At 40.9% G+C, this 20,065-nt stretch overlaps 1 protein-coding gene across 1 annotated transcript; it reads left to right on the forward strand.

The window, feature by feature from the left end:
- Window positions 1-2,045: 2,045 nt before the first annotated feature.
- On the forward strand, window positions 2,046-18,646 carry edn3b (endothelin 3b). Its single transcript, XM_065286268.2, has 3 exons — window positions 2,046-2,480; window positions 2,790-2,964; window positions 16,859-18,646. The coding sequence occupies exons 1-3, from the start codon at window positions 2,417-2,419 to the stop codon at window positions 16,968-16,970; spliced, it is 351 nt and encodes a 116-aa protein (XP_065142340.1). The 5' UTR covers window positions 2,046-2,416; the 3' UTR covers window positions 16,971-18,646.
- The last annotated feature ends 1,419 nt before the right edge of the window (window positions 18,647-20,065 follow it).

The following is a 20,065-nucleotide window of genomic DNA, read 5'->3' on the forward strand; positions in this document are numbered from 1 at the left end:
TTAAAAAAAGCTTGAAATGTTCTTTTAAGCCATACCCCATGCTGTTAATGTCTCTGTTTTCTCATGTCTTGTACTCTTTGGAAGTCTAGTTCTGTGTTGTTCTGTTGTTTTCCCTCTTATTTATTATTTTGTTTGTTGCTATGGGCACTTATTGAAACCACACCCATTTCCCCTTTTGTTATTTATTAGTTCATTGGTTCCTGCTTTGTCACTGTTTTCTCTTGTGTAAATATAACCAATATCTGGTCTGGTCTCAGTTTGGTTTGTCAGTCGCTGAATGTACACTAACAATAGTGTAGTGTAACAATAACAATAGTGTAGACCAGACAACAATAAGGAGAACACACGGTATAAATAGAAAGAGGATGATAATGATAATGGATGGCAGGTGAGGATGATTGAAGACAATGAACAGATGAGGAGGAAATGAAGTCCGGTGGGAGATAAATGGGGAAGACAGGCAGGATGACAGACTGGGCCGTGACAACTAGTCTACAAGATTTTTTGAAGAAAGTGTAAGATGTATATTGATTTATGTGATTGATTGATTTGTGTTATTATTGGTGTAGGCTAAAGTAATAAATTGTATTTTTTAGGGTAGTGCTTAAAGCACTGAAACATCAAGGTAGTAAATGCATAAATGCCCGTTATATATTTCCTAAATCACACAAAAAAATATTTTCTTGTAGAATCATATATACAAAAATATTTTCTATAAACCTCAAATTTTTAAGGACATAATATTATTTGGTTAAACATATCTTTGGTTTTTATATTTCATATTCATATTTTAATATTCAATTTCTATGAATGGTTTAATTACATATTTGAATATGCAAAAGTGAAATGCTGCAAATACTGTTTGAAAAACAAATGGGCTAAAAGTATTTTATGGTGATGGCAGAATTATTGCAGCTTGAATTGCATTTAGAGCTTTAATTACCAACTGCCAAGAAAAATGAGAGATTGTGATAACAATTTGTGTCATTTTGCCCAAAGTAAGTTTAATTCATTACTCCTCTGCAGCTAATGATAATAATAATAATAATATGTCATGCTCATACAGTCTAAAAGTTTTATCTGTCTGAAAAAGAAAAATAATTACAATACAGAGCATGTTACTTAGGGCTCTATCCTATTCTTATAATGTGATGTAGATATTTATAAGGGCTTTAAATTCAACTATAGGTTTAGTCAGATTTTAAATGCAGCACACTGCAGTCTTCAATCTGAATATTTGTTTTTTTTTTAAGAAATCTCAAGGCATTTTGTGAATTTTTTTAAATCACAAAACGTCACTCAGGGTGTGCACCTAATTTAAAAAAAATAAAATACTGTAGTTTTATATTTGGTAAAATAATAAGGTAAAAATAATTTAACTTTAAGCAAACGTCATGGATACACCGTGAGAACAGTCTTTTATTTTATTTTTAATTTTCATTATTATTATTTTATTGCAAGAACATACAGAACATACATACAGAAAAGTAGACATACAGTATCCACATATACAATAAACACAAGAGACAATGTACAGAAAAAAAAACAATAAAAGTAGAGGAAAAAACAAAGGGGCTACCTGAACAGTATGAGATGAAGAGGTCAGATGTAGAACAAATCCTAACTGTCCTTATAGCTTTCTTATTAGTAGAGGCTGATATTACATTCAAGTCATTTTCCAGTTCTTTTAGGAAGACATTTGAGGATGTAAAATTTACTTAGAAAAATAATTAAATTAATAATAAAGCAATTTTTTTCTTTTTTGGGGTCTGTGTCATAAAACCCAAATATAACGTTTCTCAAACATACTGCAAATCCTGGCAAAACGTTACACTTACCAAACACATCAATATTGTTCCAGAACTTTTGGATGTAGTGGCATGACCAAAATAAATGTACAACAGTTTTAGCACAAATCAAACAAAAAGAGCATGTAATCTCAATGTCAGTTTTAAATCTTTGTATAAACCTCTTTACAGGGCAAAATATGTGTAAAAACTTGAAGGAAATTTCATTTTTTTGTTGTAAAGACCATTGTTGTCCAATTAAGGTTAACAAATATAAAATTTTTCAAAAAACAAATCGCAGATGGAACAGAAATCAGGTTCTTAAGAAATAAGGATCTTATCCTATAATTTGACCAACAGGAGTATGAGTAGCCTACAGTCTTTTAACACAACGCACACGTGCGCGAGTGCGCGTCACCAGTGGGTGGTGTCAGCACGCGCTATAAATATACATTTGTTCTGGTCTTAGGTTGGGAAAATGTAACACCATAGCTATTTCGCTGAGATGGAGGTGAAGATAGAGCTGAGAAGTGCCTTCTTGTCTGAAATGGAAATATATTTTTCTTTTTTAAACTAAAAAAATCGTAACTTTTTTCAGGAAATAACTGGATTTTGGATCAACAAAGACCATGGCAAGAAGGATTTTCGATGCTATTTTGTTAATTGTGAGTTTGCTAAACATTTTAACTCACGGTAAGCGTTCTCACAAATTGTCATCACTGTAATTTAGCAATGATAATTTTTAAAATAAAAAAATTAAATACTGTTTTTATCTTTAAATACTTTTTGGCTCTTTATATTTTATTATTTTTACCACTCTTGGCTGCCTAAGCATCACATTAAAATAAAACACAATATACAAATTGTCCCTGACATCTATGAAAAATAAACTTGATAATGCAATATATCTTTTTTAAATGTATCAATAAACTTCTCTTATTGCAGTGTAATATTTAACTTTATTTTCCTTCTTTTTGCAAATGATTATTGTTGTAATGAAAGGTGCACCACTGAGCGAAGGCCAGGAAGCTGCAGACTTCAATTCACAATCTTTATTTCAACAATCCCAAGCATCAAACTCTCGCTTAAGAGCCAAACGCTGCACCTGCTACTCTTTTAAAGACACTGAGTGTGTGTATTACTGCCACATGGGGATTATCTGGATCAACACACCACAGTGAGTACAGTTATAATGATTTCAATACTGATAAAATCACATATCCTGCTAAAAAAAAAAAAAAAACAATAGAAACCATCACAGAAATTCAGTTGGATTTAATGGGAATTTTATTGGTTGTAAATAATGGACCCTATAATGGTCTCTGTGGGTCTCTCCACTATGTGTTGTGTTCTAATGGTGGGGCCATTAAATCCTACTGGAATGTGTCCCAAAACACACTACTAAGAATTTTGTAATTGTTTTAATGGTTAATGCTAATGGTTCCTAATGGTATTTTAATGGAAACCAAAAAATATCTGTGATGGTTTCTATTGGTTTTCAGCAGGATATTTCAGTAGGGCGGATTACCAGCCTATTTGAGATGTCTTAACTTAAAATAACATATCTTAAAATATATCAGTGTCATTGTTTTGTCTCAAGATTTAAACCAGTAATGTTTTTTGTAAGGCATGTTTGCAAAAAATGACTTAAATTCCTAAAAAAAAACAACAACTAAGGCCTAGCCCTGGCTTAATCTAAACCCTGTCCATAAGGTCACACAATGTTTTAAGAATTTGAGACTGATGCTTATAAAGATAAGGTACAAAAGCAGCATTAGCCAACCACATGTTGGATTTATCCTCAGTTACTTTTCTAAATCGTTATTTTGTCTGCTAAAGTAAAACTAGAATGTTGGTGGCTATTATGTCTGTTTCTATTTCTTTAGCCCCTTTGATAGAGCATTGCATTAACACTGCAAAAGGTCATGGGCTTGATTCCCAGTGAACACACATACTGAGAAGATGCAGTTTTAATGCAATGTAAGTCGTTTTTGATAAAAACTTTGCATAAATGTTCTGCATGTATGTACATTACATTTTATATATTCATTAATTGTAACTGAAGCAGTGTGTGTAAAGCATAATATTAAATGTGCCAAGTGAGCAATGAGAAAACAACTCAGAGAAGATGTAAGCATGAAAGGCAAAGTACCTTCATTTGTTTTGGATTATACCAACATCTGCTTTGCGTAAATCACAAACTGCTATTACTGCTACCCCAAAGAGTGTCGCTCTTATGGAGTAAAGGCCCTTTTAATGAAAAGGCAATAACATCTTTGCTCAGTTTGTTTAAGTTTGTGCATTTTTTAAATCATATAGATGGACGAATAAAAGTAAACTTAAAGTAAAAAATTCTGTGTCTGAGACAAAGGCAAGTTTACTAATAAGGCTGGAAAAAAATAACAGAAATACAGTGCCATTTATTTAAAGATCACATAACACACGTTGTTTCTGCTTATCTCATCTTAATCTTGAGTACTGAAAAGTACTACGTCCTTCATTTTTCCAAAGAGTCTCTAGTTTTATCAGATTTATAAAAGACAGCTTTCTGAATAAACACCAGTAGCGAGTCACAAGCAAGCAACAGACACAAAACATTATCCTACCATCTCTGGATAACTTATGATTCACAATATGTTTGTGTTGTTTACATTATTTATGATGGCCAAAACAAAACACAGACATTTGATGCAGTTTTACTGATCGCCTGCGATTCATGACCCGGTTGGGACCGCCCAATTTCAACGAAATCAAGCGCTAACACACTTGCACTTCTTCGCTGCATCCCCGGATAAACAGACTATATCCATTGTTTCCATAATGCTGGATTCTTTGGGAAGCTGAACAAGCTTATATTTTCCTCACGAACAACAACGCACTTTTTTGGTGATATTGATTTCGTGTCAGCTCTTGGTTGGTGTGTTCGTGTGCTATTCCTATTAAATTGCCCATATAAGGACTTCCACTGTACTTCCTGCACTGAAATTATTCATAAAAGAAATAAAGCAAGATTGTTACATATGTACGAACCCTGGTTAAGTGCATTCAGCACAGAAATACTCCATCATACATCCAACTGTTTATTTGACACTTTGTTTATGTTTAGCATGAGGAATCCAACTCTTAAAAAGTGATACCTTACAAAACAACAAATGGTTCTTCTAGGAATATTTGACTGAACGGTGCTTTGATTAACCAAAAATGGTTCTTTTATGGCATCGGTGTGACCTTTAATTTTTAATCATGTAGCATGATCAGTCACAGTTTGTTTTGTTTTATGTGCCGTTTTGGGGCAAAGCTATCAGAGACAATATTTTACCATGATTATACCACAATACTATACAGCCAGTTTTGTATTACTTACCACAAATATGTTTTGATGGGATGTGTGTTTCCTTGGTGACGGTCACTGTCCATGGTGCTGATTCTGTGATGACTGGATGTGAAAATCAGGAAGCAAATGCAGGACTGAATGAAACACAGTTTATTATATAAATGACACAGATGATACGGATGAAATGGTTGGACAGACAAAGGCTGCGGTGACGAATCCTGGTGCTCGTGGGTGAAGTCAGGTGAACGGATGAAACCGGATACACAAACAGGCAGACCTTCACGCGAAGACGAGACCACAGGAACACACGAACACGAGAACACAGGCAAGACATGTAGCGTAATCATCTGGCAGTGAGAGAAGAGAATGAGTGAGTATATATGCCGTCTGGGTAACCACCACCAGCTGGAGTAAAGCAATCATGCACACCTGCACTCACTCAGATCGTTAGTGATCAGACACGCACATGCACACTTCAGTCATTCAAACAAACACAACACAGAAAGTCACGATGGACTTATCCTACCGTGACAGTACCCCCTCCCCCAAGGACGTCACCTGACGTTCTCGGGCTCCTAGACCTGTGATGGAAATCATCAATAAGGGAGTGATCCAATATGTCCCGGGCAGGCCCCCACATGGAAAGAACCTATATGTGGATATATGTGCATATATGAAACCTATATGCAGCTTATATGCACATATATGCTGCATATATACAGCATATATGCGCATATATGAAACATATATGCAGCTAATATGCACATATATGCAGCACATATACAGCATATATGCACATATATAATAATATATATGCACATATATGTAACCTATATGCAGCTAATATGCACATATATGCTGCACATATACAGAATATATGCCCATATATGATAATATATATGCTGCATATATGCAAAATTGAGGTGCATATATGTGCATATACAGGCCATAAATTATGTGAATTATTAAATAAAGTTATGATGTCTGCACATTTAAAACATTTACAAGATCTGTCTAGGACATGTATAACAAAATGGTTTAATTTAATATCTACTGTTCAATGGTATTTAACAGCAACAGTAGCGCAGATGGTAGAGCGAGTTGTCTAATGATTGGAAGGTTGGGTGTTTGAATCCCAGCAGTGACGCTGCTGTTTTGGATTATTAGCAGTGGGATTGCATTTTTTTTTTTTGATCAGAAGGTTGGAGGTTTGAATCCTGGCTCCTGCAGGTGCAGACTGTCATTGGTTGGACCTTTATTTATGTTTAATTTATTAGCAGCTACAGATTTTAATAATTTTACCAATATATAGGTTAACATATATGTACATATATGTACATATAATATAGGAAAACGGCCAATTTTATATATGTCACATATATGTAAAACTTATATCAAAACCTATATTGAAACATATATGTTTATATATGTTTTTTCCATGGAACCCAACTTCTCTCCTCCGGACCGTAACCTTCCCAATCCACCAAGTACTGAAATCCGCGTCCCCTCCGTCTAGCGTCCAGAATACGGTTAATCGAATAAGTTGGTTCCCCATCTACGATACGAGGCGGGGGGGGGAACCGGAACAGGCGGATTAAGACGAGATTTAAACACGGGTTTAATTTTGGAAATGTGGAAAACCGGATGAATTCGTGTGTACACAGGAGGGAGGTTAAGGCGGACTATTACTGGGTTAATGATCTTAGCAACAGAGAACGGGCCGATAAATTTGGGAGTCAACTTATTCGAGACGGAACGCATCGGAATATTCTGAGTAGAAAGCCACACTTTTTGACCCACGACGTAAACGGGAGGCTTCGACCGGTGGCGATCAGCCTTAGCCTTGGTGCGCAGTCTCGCTTGGAGTAAAGCTTCACGTGCTCTACTCCAAGTGCGACGGCACCTCTGGACGAAAGCGTGTGCGGAGGGAACCGCGACCTCGGATTCCAGACTGGGAAATAAAGGTGGTTGGTACCCTAAGCTACACTTAAACGGAGATAGGCCCGTAGCTGACACTGGTAAATAATTGTGCGTGTACTCCACCATAGAGAGTTGTTGGCTCCAGGAGGAAGGATTCTTGGAAGCCAAACATCGCAACACTCTCTCCACATCCTGATTGGCTCGTTCGGTTTGACCATTGGTTTGAGGATGAAACCCCGAAGACAGACTAACCGTAGCCCCTAGCAACCTGCAGAACTCTCGCCAAAATTTAGATATAAATTGAGGACCTCTATCGGAGACCACGTCTGTCAGGAGGCCATGTAACCGGAATACGTGGTCTACGATAACGACCGCTGTCTCCTTGGCAGAAGGCAATTTGGGCAAGGGAATAAAATGAGCCGCCTTCGAGAATCGGTCCACTACGGTTAAAATCACCGTATTGCCCTGGGAGGGTGGGAGGGTGGTAATAAAATCGAGCGAGATATGGGACCAGGGTCTCGAAGGGACAGGCAGCGGTCTAAGTAATCCGTCAGGAGGACGATTAGATGACTTACCAACAGCACAAACCGAACAAGCCAACACAAAGTCGTGTGTGTCACGAGCCATTCCTGGCCACCAAAATCGTTGCTTAACCAAAAATTTGGTTCGACTGACCCCTGGATGGCAAGCTATACTGGAATTATGGCTCCATTTAAGTACCTCTGATCTCAGTCCCTCTGGCACAAATAATCGGTTCGGTGGGCAACGGGCCGGGGGCGTTACCCCTTCTAAGGCTTTAGTTACCTTCGATTCGATCTCCCATGAGAGCGCGGAGATGAATAGAGTCTCCGGTAAAATGGGCTCGGGAGAGGGAACACGATCGGGACGCTCAAAAATGCGGGACAAAGCATCAGGTTTGGTGTTTTTAGAACCTGGACGGTAGGACAATGTGAACTCGAAACGACCAAAAAATAAAGCCCACCGAGCCTGCCTAGAGTTCAAACGTTTAGCAGATTTAATGTATTCTAGGTTCTTGTGATCAGTGTAGACTATGAAGGGCACACCCGACCCTTCAAGCCAATGACGCCATTCTTCCAGTGCTAGTTTAACAGCCAACAACTCCCGATTACCAATGTCAAAATTACGTTCAGCAGGCGATAAGCGATGGGAGTAAAACGCGCAGGGATGCACCTTCCCGTCTGAGGATGTGCGTTGAGATAACACGGCTCCTACCCCCACATCTGACGCATCGACCTCCACTATGAACTGGCGTTTACGATCAGGGGCCACGAGAATCGGGGCTGAAAGAAGCAGCCTTTCAGTTTGGCAAATGCAGTCTGGGCTGCATCCGACCACCTGAACGCCGTACTAGGGGAGGTCAAGGCGGTCAGAGGCGCGGCTAGTTGGCTGAAATTGCGAATAAAACGCCGGTAAAAATTGGCGAACCCCAGAAATCTCTGCAGGGCCTTGCGAGACTCTGGGGATGGCCAATCCACCACAGCCTTAACTTTCTCCGGATCCATACGGACACCCTCAGTCGAAATGATGTGCCCTAGGAAGGAAACAGACTGTGCATGAAATTCGCATTTCTCCGCCTTGACAAAAAGCCCATTCTCTAGCAACCTAAGAAGCACTCGTCGTACGTGTTGCACATGTTCCTGGAGAGACGTAGAAAAAATCAGTATGTCGTCCAGGTAGACATACAGAAACTGATCGACCATGTCTCGCAACACGTCATTAACGAGTGCTTGGAAAACTGCTGGCGACTTGGATAATCCGAAAGGCATCACGCAGTACTCAAAATGGCCATGAGGGGTGTTAAAAGCAGTTTTCCATTCATCCCCCTCCCTTATGCGGACCAAATTGTAAGCATTACGTAAATCCAGTTTTGTGAAGACGGCTGCTCCTTGCAACCTCTCGAAGGCCGAAGACATTAACGGCAAAGGATAAGTATTCTTTACCGTAATGTTATTCAACCCTCGGTAATCAATACAAGGACGCAAGGACCCATCCTTCTTACCAACAAAAAAGAACCCCGCCCCCGCTGGAGATGAAGAAGGGCGAATGAACCCGGTTGCCAGAGAATCAGAAATGTATTTCTCCATGGCCTCCATCTCAGGAACAGAAAGAGAGTAAAGTTTGCCTTTAGGTGGAGACGTACCTGGCAGTAAATCTATGGCACAGTCATAGGGACGATGTGGAGGTAGAGAAGCGGCCCGGGACTTACTGAACACTCCCTTCAGGTCATGGTACTCAGCGGGCACGTTAGTTAAGTCCATCGTCTCCTCCTGAAACACAGACGCAGAGACAGGTACACAAGCAGAGACAAGACAAGACTTATGACAAGCTTCACTCCAACCGGTGATAGTACCCAGCTTCCAGTTGACAGACGGGTTGTGTTTAACTCTTTCACCGCCAGCGTTTTTAAAAAAAGTTGCCAGCCAGCGCCAGCGTTTTTCATGTTTTCACCAAAGTTTAATGCCTTCCAGAAAATGTTCTTCTTTAAATAAATAAACATACAATACACCAAATGAAAGAACAGACCCTCTGCTTTCAAACAAAAAAAACGTTTCATCCTACCTTTAGTGGTTCTTTTGCAATCAGCTTTTGAATATGGGTAGGTTTTTGCAAAAACACCATATTTTGAGCAAAAAGCAAAAATAATTCCATTTTTGTGACGGACTTTTCATAGAGATTCCATTCAGAGCAATCTTTAAAACAGACACGGACATGCAGCAGCTTGCCATAGGGCAATACTTCCGGTTTTAAAAAGTTGCGGAAGGGCGCCACCTGGTGGATAATAGCGGTATTGCGGAAAGACGAAAAATCTCGTCATTGGCGGGGAAGCGTTTTCTCTTAATTGACGAGATATCTCGTCAATGGCGGGGAAAGAGTTAAGCAGCCAGGGATGTCCAAGTACAATGGGAGCCAGAGGGGAAACCGTAACAAAAAACTGCAAAGTCTCAGAGTGGTTGCCAGAAATACAGATGGTAACGGGGTCTGTGACGTGGGTGATGACATTTAACTCACTTCCATTGAGTGCGAAGGGTGATATGGGTTTGGAAAGAGAAGACAACGGAACTTGAAGCTTACGTGCAAAATGATGATCGATTAAATTCCCCTCGGCTCCCGAGTCCAGTAGTGCGTCACAGGTGAGATGTGTATTGCGCCACCGCAGCTTCGCCGGGAGGAGGGTAGATGTTAGAGGGGTCTTTGCCGAAGAGATTCCGCCCGAAAGTAACCCCAGATTTACTCCTGGGCGCTGCCTTTTACCGGACACCGATGGAGTAGGTGTCCGGCCTCCCCACAGTACAGGCAAAGCCCCAGTGATCGACGGCGAATCCTCTCCTCCCGTGAAAGCCGAGCTCGACCCACCTGCATGGGCTCCGGATCGGACAGGGAGGAACCGGCCGCAGTCTCCCTCGACGAGGGCGTTCTTTCCAGAACAGCGTGGGACAACACTTCATCGTCGTAAGCAGGAATCGTTCTCAATCGAATGTCCGCTCGGATGGCAGCATCAATAAGTCCATTTAGGGAGGATGGGACCTCCCCAGGTTGCAACTCTCGTTGTATGCGGCCGGTTAACCCATGCAGGAAAATATCCCACTGCGCCTCCTCATTCCAGTGCGTGTCCGCCGCTAGCGTGCGAAAGTCAATGGCGTAATCCGACACCGACCGTGTACCCTGACGCAGATCAGCCAGCTTCCTAGCGGCGTCTCTTCCAACTGCAGATCGATCGAACACCTTTCTCATCATGGAAGAGAGCGCCTCAAAATTCTGGGTACACGGGTCGTGGTTCTCCCACACCGCTGTTCCCCAACGCGCCGCCTTTCCCGTCAGCAGGGATAATACAAATCCCACTTTACTCTCCTCCGTAGTGTAGGTCTGGGGCTGAAGGAAAAAATGAAGAGAGCATTGAGATAGAAATGGTCTACAACATTCTGGATCACCTGCGTATTTCTCTGGCGTGGATAATTTGGGTTCCTGACGGGACGCGCTCGTGGGTGGTGTAGGAGGAACAGACGGTGTGGGTGGCGCAGTGGGGAGCGTCAGCTGTTGGATCGCCTGGGTGAGCTCGGACACCTTGTCTGTCATATCCTTCATTCCCCGGCTCAGTTCCTCAATCCGGCTATCCTGGGTGGTGAAGCAATGTATGGCGGCGGAGATAAATTCCTCAAACCGAGCCGGGGAACCCTTTCCTGCTGCTTCCATGGTGGCCAGATGATTCTGTGATGACTGGATGTGAAAATCAGGAAGCAAATGCAGGACTGAATGAAACACAGTTTATTATATAAATGACACAGATGATACGGATGAAATGGTTGGACAGACAAAGGCTGCGGTGACGAATCCTGGTGCTCGTGGGTGAAGTCAGGTGAACGGATGAAACCGGATACACAAACAGGCAGACCTTCACGCGAAGACGAGACCACAGGAACACACGAACACGAGAACACAGGCAAGACATGTAGCGTAATCATCTGGCAGTGAGAGAAGAGAATGAGTGAGTATATATGCCGTCTGGGTAACCACCGCCAGCTGGAGTAAAGCAATCATGCACACCTGCACTCACTCAGATCGTTAGTGATCAGACACGCACATGCACACTTCAGTCATCCAAACAAACACAACACAGAAAGTCACGATGGACTTTTCCTACCGTGACAGATTCATAGAGGCAGCGTATTAAACACAAAATTAAAATGGCTGGAGATAAGATTATCTATTGGACACCGAATTATATTTTCTTCAGAATAAATTTGGTTTCAATACATTATTGTCAGGTTCCACAGCTGCTTGCCATTTGCATTTTTGGGTAGCTTTGCATTTTTTTATAAAATAACTATAATGACCTTTTGACTTCACAATGCTCTTGCCACTTTTACTAAAGTTCAAGTTGTTCAGATGTATTTCACAACATCAATATTAATACGTGAGCCCTCTGCTCTGGGTGCTGGTTTTACGATGAAACCTGATGGTCAACATCAGACCAGATGCCTCTGATCTTAGCTGTAAGACATTTATAAGGTACCAAACCGGGTGGCAGAAGATCAGAGAGCTTCATATAAATTCCATTAAATGTCTTCCAGATGAGACTGCGAAAAAAGATTTTTGGATCACATACCAACCCATCTCCATCACCAGAGGCAAACTATTAGGTTCACTTGTAAACTGACATTGATACAATTTCTTAAAAGTATAGATTTGTATGAGTATGCCATACATACCCGTTTGCCACTGAACCTGCATTAACGACGACAGTGGGGCCTCCAGCCTTAGTCAAACGGGTTGGCACGTATGGTCGGGTTGCGATTTTGGCGCTATCGTAAGTCTTATGAATAGTATGCCATACAGACCCGTTTGCCACTGAACCTGTATTAACGACGACAGTGGGGCCTCCAGCCTTAGTCAAACGGGTTGGTATGTATGGTCGGGTTGCGTTTTTCGCGCTTTCGTGTGTCTTGTGAATAGTATGCCATACAGACCCGTTTGCCACTGAACCTGCATTAACGACGACAGTGGGGCCTCTCAGCCTTAGTCAAACGGGTTGGCACGTATGGTCGGGTTGCGATTTTGGCGCTATCGTAAGTCTTATGAATAGTATGCCATACAGACCCGTTTGCCACTGAACCTGCATTAACGACGACAGTGGGGCTTCCGGCCTTAGTCAAACGGGTTAACACGTATGGTCGGGTTGCGATGTTTTTGGCGTTTTCTCCTGGTCCTGTAAATGGTATACAATATAGACCCGTTTGCCACTGAACCTGTATTAACGAAGACAGTGGGGCTTTAGGCCTAGTCAAACGGGTCGTCAGGTTTAATTTTCTCTTAAAGATTGGAAGGTGACCCTTATTTACCATATATACCCTCGCATTGGGCCCCCAATTTGCTAAATCCTCAACTGTGGATAACATAATTATGCCGCAATATTTAGTCTGTCTGGAACTAAGCTGAGTTAAACCACATCACTGTGTGACACTTCAATACATATGAACGGCCGCTACGCTAATACGATTTTGTTTTTCTCTCCCTGTCTCGTCCTCGACCTGAGGATGAGACAAACAGACCCAGTCCCGGTAGATGTGAAAGTCGGCACACCTCTGATCTACTGGCTGTCCTTCAACTTTATGCCCAGCTGATACCTGACCAACGATCACCGGCAGAACCGCTTAATCTCCGCTAAATCTCCATTTCCGTTCTCCCAAGGGTTTTTCCCTCCTAGGACTTATTTTTCCTCGGATAAAAGCACGGGGTTTTTTTTTCTCCTAGGGGGTTTTTCACCCCGAGGAGGCAGCCTTTTTGGGCTTTACCTAGCTTCCTCTTCTATACGCTGCTTTAGTAATACGTGCAATTATAATATTGAGTCATAGCCGCAGCAAATTTAACTGCTCATGCTTTCATGTATTTTGTTGTGCTATCTGTCGTTTTCTGTGCTTTTCACTGCTTCTATTTATGTAAAGCTGCTTTGAAACAATTGACTTTTGTGAAAAGCGCTATATAAATAAAATTGAATTGAATTGAATTGAATTGCTCTTTCTTGGTATTAGATGTATTTACACTTATACAGTAAATCAATATGCACACAATATGCACAGGGACGAGCTCAAACAATATTACATGTGATGTATAAGTCCTTACATAATAAACCGTATTGTTTTTATTACCTTAGAATAATCCGTTTTTATCTACATACACCGCGGGTTCCCCTACATGGTAGTCACCATTTCGCACCGTCATGTTTGTACAGTAGCCCTAAACGGACAAACTCTTCTGTAAAGCATGTTTTGTTACTATGTTTTCATAAACAATATGTTTGTCCTGTGGTGGCTACTGTAGCTTCGATATGCATTTTGAAAAGGAGGGTTGAGCTGTGAACTGAGCTCTTGGTTGCAATTCACAATCTCACAGATTAAAGTCCCACATTGCACCTTTAAATCACAGCACCACAATCTAAAAACAAACAGTGCTAAGGGCACTAAAAGGCTTTGGTTGATTCTGACACAGCGGTTCTATGGTTCAAGTCGTACCTGTCAGGTAGGTCATTCAGGGTATCCTGGAGAGGTGACGTCTTTGAACCCCAACGTCTCGATACCGGGGTGCCTCAAGGCTCCGTGCTTGGACCACTGCTCTTTTCGATATACATGACATCCCTGGGTTCTGTCATTCGAAAACATGGCTTGTCCTACCACTGCTATGCGGATGACACTCAACTTGTCATTCCACTCTTTGTCTCATTGTCATGACCCCACGGTTTCTGCCTGCATCTCCGAATGCCTGAGGGACATCTCACTCTGGATGAAGGATCTCTTGCGAAGACAGAACTGCTTGTCATATCAGCTGAACCAAAGATTCATCACAACATTTCCATTTAGCTAGGTTCCCCAACCATCACGCCTTCCAGGACAACCAGAAACCTGGGAGTGGTCATTGATGATCAGCTTCTTCACAGAGCATGTTGGCGGCACCGCCCCCCTTTTGTAGATTCCTTCTCTACAATATTAGGAAAATTAGACCTTTCCTAAATAAGCATGCTACGCAGGTCCTAATCCAAGCTCTTGTCCTGTCTAGGCTGGACTACTGCAATGCGCTACTGGCTGGACTTCCAGCCTACACAACCAAACTCCTACAGATGATTCAGAATGCAGCGGCAAGAGTGGTCTTCAATGAGCCAAAGAGGGTGCAAGACACTCCTCTCTTTGTCAAGTTACACTGGCTTCCTAAAGCAGCTCGCATCGAATTTAAAGCTCTGCTCCTGGCCTTTAAAACCACCACTGGGTCAGCACCCCCTCAAATGTATAGCAGAAGATTTTCTTTTTCCGGGTGGATCATCTAGACTATTGGTCATACCAGTTGTCAATCATTCTGATGATATGTTGACGTAAGGCCGTTGTATGTGCTCGTCCCTAGGTCCCCTTTCTGCACATCCGCACTTTCAGGTGTATATGTGTGTTGTGCTACGGTTTCAGCCATTCATTAAAGCCTGCGTTCTCACTGTGTTTTTTAAATGTCTGAGGGTCGCAAGAGAAAAAGTGTCTACGAATTGTATGACAAGAAGAGAAAGGCCTCTGAAGAAAGAAACAAGACCAGAGTGTTTTTGGGAGACTATTTAACATGCTGGCGTACGCTAAAAGCACAGGTTGGGCTTCCCATGCAAAGTTTCTACTCGACAGGTAAAGTTTGTCTGCCGTTCGCGATATGAACTGCTGACTCTGCAGTCTGCAGCTGTCTTCAAGACTCGCCTAAAAACCCATCTCTTCCGCCAACACCTCACTTCATAATATAGGACTTATTATCTTTCTCTTTTCCTTTTTTCTTGATCTCTATCTGTACATTCTTACAAAAAATACTGTATTCTGTTTGTAAGTCGCTTTGGACAAAAGCTTCTGCTTAATGACTAAAAGTGTGTAAATGTAAAAGTGGTTCACTGGCTCGTAATCATAGGGGAACCATTTTAAGTGCCATATAGCACCTATGTAGTACCTGTGTAGCACCTGTGTAGAACCATATCTGGTGCTATAGTGGTGCTATATCACCCCCTATGGTTCTTCATAGGTGCTATATTGGTGCTTTATAGCACTAACACTGATTACAAGCTTTTAGTGCTATTTAGCAGCAATTTTTTTAGAGTGCATTCATGTTTTTGCTGAAATTATGCCATATTGCTTTCTGTGTTTGGCGATAAATAAAATATTGGTACACTAATGTAATAACAGATTGCCATCTTTGACTGTACAGTGTTTATCAGCGTCTTCTGCCAGCGTAGATGAGTTTGGCCCAGCGTGCACCATATGATGTCTGATTTAAATTTTAGTAATCCCTTTAGGGCAATTATGGTTGTTTAGAGTTTTGTTATTTTCTTTTTCTCTCTGCCAGGGCATCACATGAAGTCTTAAAAACTGTACCACATTTCTTAAATCTAGGTCTAACTGGGCATAAAATTAGTTTGTTTTACAATTGATTGGAGAAACTAAGAGGAGGAAACGGACCAGAAAAGTTTTATTAGCAAACTTAAAGGTGCTTTACGATGCCATGCACTTTGAAACACAAACGGTGCTAAATAGCACTAAAAGTGGTTCATTGACCCGTAATCATAGGGAACCATTTAAGTGCCATATAGTACCTGTGTAGAACCATATTTTGCTACTGTATATAGAACCATATTTGATGCTATAGTGGTGCTATATCACCCATGGATGTTTCTTCATAGCTGCTTTATAGGTGCTATATTGCACAAAAAATGGCTTTTAGTGCTATTTAATGCATTTTTGGCTGAATGGATCCACTAAGAACCTTTAACATCCGAAGAACCTTTCTGTTTCACAGAAGTTTTTATATAAATGATTATAAAGAGGTATGAAAGAATGGTTTTTAAAGAACCTTTTACTGAAAGGTTCTTTAAAGAACCAAAATTGTTCTTAATATGGCTTTGCTATGAAGAACCTTTCAGGCACCTTTAAAAGAGTATCTGAAAGAATCTGCCCTTACTAACCAGAATCTTGCATTTTATGAAAAGCAGTGCCCAGAAAAACTTCCCCATATGGTTCTCATTTTTGCATTCATTGTTTGTTTTTGTCTTTTATAAAATGTACAAATTGCCTAAGTTTAATCCTCATCAAATCCACATTAATTTGAATTTGGTTTGGCTGCTTAAAGTTTTCAGTAAAACCTTGAATATAATTTTTGCATTTTGAATTGAAGCTTTTGCATTATTTAAAAAATGTTGGACATTCTAATATGAGACTATACTTGCTTTAAATCAGCATTGGAGGCCTCACCATCTTCATGTTTTATGTATGTCTTGCCCTTCTGTCTCTAGGCATCCAGTTCCTTATGGCATGTCAAGTTACCACAGCCCTCAGCGATTGAAGCGCTCCAGTGGGACAACCGGCTTGGTGATTCATCAATACAAAGTGCCAAGACTTCTTTGATGCAAAGCACATGGATCACAGAAAACACATAACAGTGTACACAAGAAGAGGAAGATTCCTTCACATCATCTTCACACCTTAAGAATTGGAGATCAAGACTAATGATCAACACAGGTTTAGGATTTGGAATAAAACCACTCGACATTCCTCATCATGTTCTGTTTTCTGAAACAGCCGAAACTCATCTGGTCCACGGTATGAAGTGAATTCTTTAGAAATTTTTTGCAGGTCAGAAGCATCTGTCTGTCTGTGTGTGACCAGCCTCGGGTTATAAGGGCTATGGACCTACAGCTGTTTCACTGTCTGCAAGTATACATTTGATCTCCTTGATTCTGAGAAGTTTATAAAATACGCTATGCATTGATCTTCCCTTTTGTGGGCAGATCTTCAAAGCGGGATTACTGGACAAAGATGGAGATTAAGTAGCTCTTGAATTTGTGCTTGTACTGAGGCTTTCCACTTTATCTGATTTCAGATGTCAAAAAATTTTACATTAAGAATACATTTTCATTATAAAAGAACTCCTTAAGTGTTCTAGAGGAAATTGCTACTATAGATTTTCTGTTGCTAACCTTTACATTTTTACACACTCAACAAAAATGTTTACCCATTCCAAGTTAAGACCTTTTATACTCTTTAGATGGCAAAAACTGTAATGTTATTGTTCTCGATCAGTATGATATATTAAAGAGCACCTATTTCACTGCTAAAAAACAATGTTGTTTTGTGTATTTGGTATAATACAATGTGTTTGCGTGGTTTATGGTTAAAAAAACACATTATTTTCCACATACCGTACATTTTTGTAGCTCCAGATTTCAGTCTCTTGCTAAAATGCATAGATTTGAAAAGCTCTGTGTCCCTGATTGGCCAGCTAATCTGTACGTTGTGATTGGCCTGAAGACCTCTGAAATGTGACACTTCTTACCATGTTTGAAAGATTTGGTTGCTAACAGGAGTTAACTTACAGGCTGTGAGTCCCAGCGGGAGGAATTATGATAATGTCGGTCTTGACTACATCACCAATCACAGGAAGTAATCTGTTGCCTACAATCTGTGTGTTTGTTGTAGTCCAAGAAAAGAGATACATGTTGGAAACAATAACTCGCGCCATTGTTTACTTTAGGGTTTGTACCTTTTGCATATCGTTAACATGTACTAATACACACACACCAAAGAAAATGTAGAATCGTGAATCGGATAATCTGTGCTCTTTAAAGAAAGAGAAAGATAAAGTTTATTTGTATTTTTGTAAAAGTTTCCTGTGTAGACTTTACAATACACATTTTTTTCAGAGGAACATGACTCTTTCAATGTCAAGTAAGAGTACAGAATATATGGCCTTCAAATGTCCACTGCCTAAATGAGTTTTTGAATATAATGTTATTTACAGTGTTTCTATAAAATGTATTATTTATCTGTATTTATCCTTATATTTAATTTGTTTCAGCAATGGTTTAATACATAGATAGCATGCAAAGATGACTCTTTAAAATGATGCATTACCTGAGGTCGCGCTGGCTCATCACACGGATAAGAAGTTGATGAGAAGTTGTGATTTAAAAGTGCATATTTTTTTTTTCTGGATGAAAAGGACAATCGTTTCACTAGGATCGTTTAGAGCCCTTTGAAGCTGTGTTGAAACCGCAATTTTAAACTGCAACTGTAACGTGTTGGGGTCCAATAAAGTCTATTAAATTTAGAAATATCCTGAAATGTTTTTATTAAATACATAATTTCTTCTCGACTGAACAAAGAAAGACATGAACATTTTAGAAGACATGCGGGTGAGTAAATTATTGGGATTTTTTTTAAGGAAAACACCACTGTTTTTCAATATTTTACTATGTTTTTACCTCAACTTAGATGAATTAATACATACCTATCCTTTTTCAATGTGTGCAGTTTTAATCTTTGTACAGGGCCTTGTGAATGTGTGAGCATTTAGCTTAGCCCTATTCATTCCTATGGCTCCAAACTAAAGTTTTATTTTGTGCCACCATACTTACTCGTGTAACTACTCATGTAACAGTCTGTCATGATTTCGGTCTTATTGGCCGCTTTGTCTTTGTTTCACCATGTGTTGTGTTGTGTTTATGTTTTGACAGCTCCACACGTGCGCGCCTTCCACCTGGTGACCTCATTATCTCCGACTCTTCTCACCGGCGTCCCACACCTGATCCTTATTATTTGCCCATCCGGTTTGATTTAAATTCCCCTCGTTTCCTCTGTTCCTTGCAAGTTCGTCTTAGTATGTTCCTGCCCGCTAGCTTGTCTAGTTCTAGTCCTGTCGTGTCTTAATTTTTGTCTCTTGTTCTCATTTTGGATTACTCACCGTGCTCTCTGCTGCCTTTACCCCGTTAGACTCCGAGCCCTGCTGTCAGTCTCTCCCGAGTGGTGTGTCACCGTCAAACCTCAGTGTTCTCTCTGTCTGTGGATTCTCCGAGCGCCAGTCTACCTCTTGCGCTGTCCAGCAGCAGTGCGCTTTCGGGCGCGTAATTCTGCGTAAGGCTCGGACTGCCGCTGTGCGCTGTCCAGCACAGACTCTGCTGAAGACTCTGACTGCCTCTCTCTCTCTCTGTACCCCGCCAGGATTTCTTCTCTGAGGATTTCGGATGTGCGAGTGGAGGTTCTACGCCCGTGCTGTATTTCCCACTCTGAGCCTTTCCCGAAGGGATTCTGTTGAGCCTGTCTCGCCTGTGTTGTCTCCTCCTCGCATACATCTCCACGAACACAGAGTGTCTTCTCATATACATATTGACTTTCACTGAGTGTCTCCTGTTATACATATTGACTTTCACATTTGTGTTATCTCTTATACATCTTGAATAAACACCTCTGCGCTGGGATCCTTGTATTTGTCGTTCCTCACAGGACGAACTTGCCAGAATGGATCCCGCGGAGGTTGAGGACTTATCTGCCCGTATGTCGGACCTTTCCTCACGTTTGGACCAGCTCAGTGCCGATGCCACCCAACTCAGCCTGCCATCGCAGACGGAGCCTCATGTTACTGCCCCACCTCCATACGACGGTAATCCTACCTCCTGTCGGGCTTTTCTGACTCAATGTTCTTTGGTTTTTGCCCTCCAGCCCCG

Source organism: Paramisgurnus dabryanus, chromosome 21 (assembly GCF_030506205.2).
Source record: "Paramisgurnus dabryanus chromosome 21, PD_genome_1.1, whole genome shotgun sequence".
Classification (NCBI taxonomy): Eukaryota; Metazoa; Chordata; class Actinopteri; order Cypriniformes; family Cobitidae; genus Paramisgurnus; species Paramisgurnus dabryanus.

Bases quoted from the DNA above. Each gene is read 5' to 3' on its own strand.
- edn3b (XM_065286268.2), top strand. From the start codon at position 2,417: ATGGCAAGAAGGATTTTCGATGCTATTTTGTTAATTGTGAGTTTGCTA. The intron at 2,481-2,789 runs GTAAGCGTTCTC...TTGTAATGAAAG, and splicing joins GCTAAACATTTTAACTCACG to GTGCACCACTGAGCGAAGGC. The intron at 2,965-16,858 runs GTGAGTACAGTT...TTCTGTCTCTAG, and splicing joins ATCTGGATCAACACACCACA to GCATCCAGTTCCTTATGGCA.